Source organism: Temnothorax curvispinosus, unplaced genomic scaffold (genome assembly GCF_003070985.1).
Source record: "Temnothorax curvispinosus isolate PA1 unplaced genomic scaffold, ASM307098v1 QBEX01005215.1, whole genome shotgun sequence".
Lineage (NCBI taxonomy): Eukaryota > Metazoa > Arthropoda > Insecta > Hymenoptera > Formicidae > Temnothorax > Temnothorax curvispinosus.
Genome location: NW_020214995.1, coordinates 1 through 8307, shown reverse-complemented (window position 1 = coordinate 8307; position 8307 = coordinate 1). Strand labels below are relative to the sequence as shown.

Sequence of the window (8307 nt, the reverse complement as noted above, 5' to 3'; positions counted from 1 at the left end):
TAAAGCCATGTACTTTTATTTTTTTGACAAAAAATATTTAGTTTTATTTAGTTTTATTTAGTTTTTATTTTAGTTTTTTTTTAATTTTATATTTAGTTTAAAAATAATTTTGTTAACGAATTGTTAATTGTCTTAACAATTTTTATATAGATTAAAAACAAAATGTGTTAGACACCTAATTGATGAATTTTCGAAAAACACGCAATTAAAGTTTCAGTGAATCTCTGACGCAATAAAATATTGTAACTTGGTAAATGTTTCAAATTGTAACAAGCGTTTTATTTTAAAAATATTATAAAATGTTTAACCTTTAAGAAAATTGATTTTTTGAAAGTTTAAAAGTAATCTCCACTCTTAAAAACTACACATTAGCCAACGCGCGCTATTCTCGCTATATATATGTACACATACAAATTTTGCAATAAACAAATATAAATAACTCTCTCTCTCTCAACATCTATTCTTGATAAATATATATTTTTTTAAATAAGATAGATATATAAATACCAATTGCAATATTAATCTTTTAAGTGATAGATATATTTCAAACAACTATAACATATTGAGGACAAATATCGCAGTATGCGTTATTTGATAATTTCAGAACGAGAAATATTTCCGAAAACTCGTTTCATGTTTCAATAAGAACGGCTTAATTTTTTATTTAAAACTTTTCTATTTTAAATATGTAATAATTCATGTTATAATATTTCAAGATTGTAATTTAGGAATAATTACACATTTTTTTAGTATATATATTGACTAATTCTTTTTTTTTACAATATTTTTAGCGTCCTTTAAATGAATTCGACATTCGCACAAATATATTGTTCGAAACTTCGAAGCTTCGAAGGTTCGAATTTAACTTCGAACTTTGAAGCTTCGAAGCTTCGAAGCTTCGAAGGTTCGAAGTTACCTTCGAATACCAAAATCTTCGAAGCAAATCACCAGCCCTAGTAAAAATTTGTGCCCTTGTGCCACAGTACTGTACGCATAGTGGTTATTTGGCGGAGATATCGGTTAAAAATTTGTGCCCTCGTGCTACAGTACTGTACGTATTGTGGTTATTTGGCGGTTTTGGCGCTCACGGAACTTGGTAAGCATATCCCTTTTACGTTTAGAAATGTATTGCAAATTTTTATTCTATCACATGAATTTATATAATACATTATTGCACCGACAGATAAACTGCAGAAGAGCAGCATCTATCGTATTTCAAGAAAATTTTGGCAGATGTCACGTCTGACGGTATATGTCACGTCTGACGGTATAATCACCGCTAAATTCCACCCGCATAAATTTTTTGATTTTCCATCTTCATTGCTAGAAGTCCCCAGCATCTGAAAACAACATTATAATATAACAATTATTCTTTAAATTAACTGTCACAACAAACACTCAGCTGATGCGAACACGCGTTCTTAAAGTAGTAGACATAAGCCTAGAGAACATGGCTGCCTTAAGGTACCCTTTCAAGCTTAAGCTCCATTTGCATGAATCACACTATAAACTTTTGGACAATTGCTTGTTAAAATTCCCCAGAGTCACTAAAATTGATCGTAAATGAATATTACAACCTTTATGAGATCTTTTATGCAATATAAATTCAATTTAACACATGAATAAATGCATAATTCATAAGAATAAACTCAGAAAATTAAAATAAAATATAAATAAATTAATTAAAAGTAGATTATTCATAAGAACATAACCTTTTATGCCTAAGAAACATTATCACGCTAAAATAGTAATTATCTCATTAGCATTTTTTCAAACATGATTGTTATAAACAAATAAATTATATTATTAACAGACCTAGTTAGTGTGATTACTGGAACTATCACAAAAAGTCAAATAACTTTTGATTGTAAACTATTATTGTATCTCTCAAAATAAACTAATTAACAATAAAATTTATCATAAAAATATTATTAAAGATGACAAATAAAATCACTACAGATACCCAGCAGAGCATGTCAAGTAACCTAACAAAAACTCCCACATCATATCTCTTCTTAATCCCGAGATATAATTAAAAATTATGGAAATCCATAAAACACAGAAATTTTAAACAACCTAAAATAATGCCTTTAATTATCTGAACACAACAAAAGAAACCCCATCTTTTTATCTCTTACCGTTCTCGAGTTATAAATTATTAAAGTTTCACATCCGCCATCTTGAATTTCCTACCCTTTAGACTTACCAAGACCAAATCACTTTTACATTAATATTTTAGTCTTTTATACATTTTAAAGCTGAAAAATTACATTTCTGAACGAAAATTTTGACACTTAATTATTATAATAAAAATAGAATCTCTCATACTCCTAAACACCAGTAACGTTAACGCCAATTTTCTATCTAAATTAATTAAATTAATAAACGAGATTGAAAATTGAACATTCACTCCATGAAAGACGAGGATAGTTTAATACCAGTTCATAAAGAGTAAGACAAGGATAGCCTTATAAACTCTTAATAAATTAAAATAAAAATGAAAACAAATAGACGGAGATAAAACAATTATAGAAATACATGCTCCTATATTTATGGAAAAACACCACATTGAAATAACTATTATCTTATTAATATTTTTCAAAACAATTGTTATAAACAATTAAAATTATATCAATACCATTTTACTAACTACGTCATCAAAATCATCTCGAAAAACTGATCGACTTAATGAAAAAATACTTACTACAAGATTGTTTGATTTTGCAACTTATTTTTATAAACAATTATAAATAAATAATTAACCACACTAATAATAGCCGTTAACATGTGCCCCAGGTTATGCATAATAACTTTTGTATAAGTCAAAACCTCGTCACTCCTCTGGTTGAGGCTACAAAAAATTCCAAAGGGAAAGACACCCGGTATAACGGTTTAGCATGGGAGTTGTGCCATATAATTGATATTTTTCTATCACAACTACCCGAAATTCGACTATTTCAAACTTCAACCCTTAATATCTCTTAAATTACGTCTGCAAAAAATACCCCGTTTGCATGTAAATTAAGTTTAAACCTTCCTCTTCAAGCCCATATGGAAAACATAAATTTTAACAATTTGCTACACTTAATTAATTAACGAAATATATACCTCCGTCTGCATTATGACGTATAATTGGCAATTATACATCATGAACATAAAAACTCGTTCGGGTAAACACGAATTCTGACCGCGCACATAAACTCTGCATCAGTAGACCTACGAAAAATGATTATAACTTTTATTTCTGCAATTGTTTATTTACGAAATATTTATAACAATAAAATAACGAATGTTCATAAACGAGATAATATTAGAAATTCAAAACCTCTTAAACAAAGAGAACATAATAATATCAATACGTGAATTAAAGAGTACCAATTTGCTTAATTAATAAATTGTTATTAACAAATACATATATCAACAATAAAATTTTCCAATGCTATATTATACTTTAGTGAAAGTTCTGCAATATGTTTCCCGTACACTCCCATCAAATTCCCAACCATTTGCGAGATATAAAAATAATAAAAATCTTAATATATATATATATATACAATTTAATTTCATTAATTTCCAGTACTAATGAGAATGCTGACCATTTCTATCTGTACGATATATTATTAACCTGATATTAGAATCATTATTAACACCGCTAACATCACTTTTATTAATATTACTATTAACAAATATATATATACTTACCAAAATTAATATAAATATCGAATGTCAAGCGCCGAAGCGTTACTCACGAATTCGAGAAAGATAAAATTGTATTATGCGCAGCATAAGGAACACGAATCCGAGCGAGATGCGAGTATTGTATGATCTGAAAGAAAGAAAGAGAGAGTCAGATATACCGTATTAACCATTAGACGAAGAGAGCAATATCTCTTATACTTTAGACATGCTAATAATGACTTAAATTATTCTACTGTATGTAAAGTATGTCTAAAGAAATCTAAATAATATTCAACATATATTTACACCTTTTACGATTAAAATATTAAATATTTTCTTCATGATAAAAGTCATATTAAAATTTAATAATGAAAGGAAGTATCGCTCTCAATACAAATCGCCGTTAGACTAGAGAATAAAATTAGAATTCAGACGAGTCACCTGTATGACTCATTCGAGTGAATCTAGTCTCCGCAAGGCCATGTCGAAGCAGAACGCCACGCATGACCATATAAGGTAATGAATTTCAAGGCACAACCCTATGACTCATTGCTGGCTAGCGAGCCACACCCCTAGAAGTAGACTCACATCCGCTAGGCAACGCCTTATGACTCATTGTAACAAGGTGTGGTCACCTCCCACTACCGTTTCCAAAATTGTATAAAAGCAGAATCTTTCACCCTCTCGACGGAGAGTGTGGAACGAGCCAGGAAAGGTCACATATCTTATACTTGTTCCATCCTCCCACATAAACCACTTGTATCGTAAAAGTTCTACAATAAATATCATACAATTTTATATCAAAAGAAAGATAAAGATTATTGAAGATTATTGAATTACCTACCTTCGACGGATCCAAGGAGCCATAATCTACATCGCCGACCAACAGCTAATTATCCTGGGGTTTTACCTCCTTAACTGCAAGAAAAAGAACCCATCAACGGAGACGTTCTGTCGGATCGAAGCCACCTCGCATCACCCAGGACGTCACACAGACAACTTTTTATATGGTACGGATATACTGACTATCTTTGCCTATTTTGAAGTTGGCATAAGGAATCATACATATCTCAAAATCAGATATAAAATTCAACAAAAATTCTGTTAGCGTACAAATCGCGCAATATAGAAGAATACAAAAAGCCCTTGATGACAGATCACCAAGTGTCAAAGAAGGTCATACAGGTTAGGACATTTCTTTCAGCTCCTTGCCAGGTAAGTTTTGACAGTAATACCAATGAACGTTTGCAATATCGAATATTATAATCAATTCTATCATTAGCAATTTTTTGCAATTGCTTTTTAATCTGACGGTAGCTAATTTACATTATACTATAGATGTAGTGCTGCCGACTTTATAGGATTATATGTTGAATTCTACTCATGTAAATGTTAGACACAGTGCAGTATTAGCTACTGTGTAAATTCTCGAAGCCGTATACAATCACTGTAACGATACAAATTAGACATTATCGGTAAGAAAATGTAAAATTTTTATACAGAGATCAATTTCTATTTTTCTTTAAATGTGCAACAATCTAATCTCTAACATCCATTTTTATTCAGGAGCCACGGGTGTGTAGCTGATATACAGGATATACAATAAACTGTCAGAAGTAGAAAAATCGCCATGTGATGTGAGTTGTTAGCTTAATTTATAATTTAGAATAATGGATAATTTGTATGTATAAGATTTTATGTTTTTTTTTTGTAGGCAATGCATAATGAGAAAGAAATATTCATACATGCATTACTAATTCTAATGCTTGGTATATACATTGTAAAGAAACGAATATCTTTTCGTTGGGTCAATCGACAGTATTGGGTACGACCAAACAATGTGAGACGCCCTGATCAAGGAGACTTTAATCACTTACTGCAAGAGATGAAAAATGATCTATTTATGTTTTTTCGCTACACAAGAATGTCTTTATGCATCTTTAATCAACTGCTGGAAATGATGACACCATTTTTGGTAAAGAAAAGTCATCGGCCATTGATACCCGAACAACGCCTTGCTTTAACTCTAAGGCTAAGGTATGTATTTATTTCAGTGATAATATGTTATGTACACACAGGAAGTATTAAATTAACCAATTAAATTTTTTTGTATTTTTGTTATATCAGATTCCTTACTACAGGAGATCAAGTTCTATCAATCGCTTTAGCATATCGCATTGGGGAGTCGACGGCACGTAAAGTAATAAAGGAGACTTGTGCTGCAATTAAAAGAATATTAGCGCCCTTATATTTGCCATCTCCTACAGAAGAAGATTGGATCAAAGTATGTGAAGGATTTTGGACAACTTGGAACCTACCAAACTGTTGTGGTGCAGTTGACGAGAAGCACGTACAAGTACAAGCTCCGCCAAATTCTGGGAGCTTGTACTTCAACTACAAAAAAATTTTCAGTATAATAGTAATGGCGGCATGTGATCACAATTATAAATTTACAGTAGTAGATGTTGGAGCATATGGCAGCAACAGTGATGGCGGAGTTTTGTCAAGATCGGAGTTTGGCAAAGCTCTACACAATGGTAATCTTAATTTACCAAAAGATGAAACCAATTTGCCTGGAAGTAGAACAAGGACGCCATGCTTCTTCGTTGGAGATGAGGCATTTCAACTAACACAAAATATGATGAGGCCATGAATTATCCATGAATTATCCATATCCAGGTCGCAATTTAAATGTAAAAAAGAAAATTTTTAATTATAGATTATCACGAGCTAGGAGAGTTATAGAGAATACATTCGGGATTCTTGTCTCACGCTGGAGAATTTTAAGAAAATCTATTACTTTACATCCTGAAAATGTCGACAAGATCATATTAGCAACTATATGTCTCCACAATTTTTTAAAAACTGTGAACGATTTGTGGCCAGCAGAACACAGAATTTATTGTCCTCCCAATTTCGTCGATACTAAGCAAGAGGATGGCACTATTATTAGTGGAGGCTGGAGAAGTGAATGTTCTACAAGTAACGTAGTAGAAATTGAACGTATTAGAGCAACCAATGCTCGTCGTTCAACCACACTGGCATACAAGCAACGAGATGAAATAACAGATTATTTGCTAACTCCTAAGGGTGAAGTTTCATGGCAATACGAGTACATTAATAGAGGTTTCAACAGTCCAGATTTCCATTAAGCCAAGAAGTTACTTTTATTCGCATTTGTTAAAAGATTAATTACTTTTGTTTGCAATTTTTTATTGTATACATTTTTATGACGTTTATTTTGCATTTATAGTTAATTACAACACGTTTGTTGGTACTTATTAAAAAGAAGAAATCAAAATACAGTGATTTGCTCAAGAGTGACAATAATATGTGTATTCTAGAAATAGAGTTAAATATCAGCTAATATAAGATCGGTCTCCGTCATTTATTAATAAATAAATAAGGTTATTAAAATGCATTTGATTACTTTTATTTGTATTTGTTGTATACATTCCTGCCAGTACAAAAACTACAAAGTAAAATAATTTTTTGTGTTGGAGCGTTTGGCAGCAACACAGAACGAAAACAACATTTTCTGCTGAATGAAATGTTATTACAAAAAATATACAGGCATGTATTTTTTAGGTAAAAATGAACTAAAAGATTAATTGTACGATTAATATAAGAGTAATATAAAAATAATATAAAATTATTTTTAAAAAATATTTTATAATATCAGAAGAACAAAAGTAACACAGATCTTATATTATTATAAAATAAGAAACAAAGTTATGCGGCTATAACCTAATGGTTTCCATAAAATTTCTATAATCGCTTGCTTTCGTCTCGATTTTTCAGATTCAGACATTCTTTCCAATTCCGTTGCTACTAACAAACCAAAACTTTTATCAGGTGTTAAATCATTAAGATTCCAACCCCTTTGCTGAGATGGTTCTGCATTAGTCACACGCTTTTGAAGACTATCGCTCAGAGCTGCAAGTGAATGCTTTAAGTATGTGTTACTTTTGTTCTTTATTCTTGAGCGATCCATTTTTATATTAAAAGGTAGCGTTTGTGGTGCAGGAGATGGTGTAGAATCTCTTGATATTGACGTTGCGCCACTCGTGCCAGAAAAATTAAGTGACTCACACTGAGATGATGATGAAAGCAGTGATCTGCGATCAGTTTCTGTTGATTCTTTATTTTGTTGTATATTACTTTCTTACATATTTAGATGGAGAGAAATACAATTACTAAGGTAAAAGTACCAATACCCGGACACCTAAGGGTAGGTAAATGTACCAATGCCTGGACACGTACCTATGTGGATACCTTTAAAAAATATAAATTTATGGAAATAAACGTTTGAATACTATAGCTAAAGTATCAAACTACATATATACGTATAACTACAACTACGTATATACTACAACTACGTATGACTAAAGTTTCAAACTACAAAAAAATATTTTTATCTTTGATTTTAATTCGCGTTATACTTATAAATAATAATTAAAGGTGTCCAAATATAGATACGCATGTCCAAGTATTGGTACTTCTACCTTAAATTCTGTCTCTAATTGCATGAATATATCGTCAGGCTAACAATGGTAGTACATTCTCAAGATTAGTGTTTGATACCTTTAAAGCCTGAGATGGACTTGAGGACAATGAATGCGGAAAAGA

The 8307-nt window shown here is 31.0% G+C and overlaps 1 protein-coding gene across 1 annotated transcript; it reads left to right on the top strand.

Moving 5' to 3' along the window:
* Window positions 1-4680: 4680 nt before the first annotated feature.
* On the top strand, window positions 4681-6331 carry LOC112454651 (protein ANTAGONIST OF LIKE HETEROCHROMATIN PROTEIN 1-like). Its single transcript, XM_025016152.1, has 5 exons — window positions 4681-4893; window positions 5017-5153; window positions 5245-5315; window positions 5393-5715; window positions 5806-6331. Exons 4-5 carry the CDS (start codon window positions 5396-5398, stop codon window positions 6329-6331), a joined length of 846 nt encoding a protein of 281 aa, XP_024871920.1. The 5' UTR covers window positions 4681-4893; window positions 5017-5153; window positions 5245-5315; window positions 5393-5395.
* Window positions 6332-8307: the final 1976 nt, after the last annotated feature.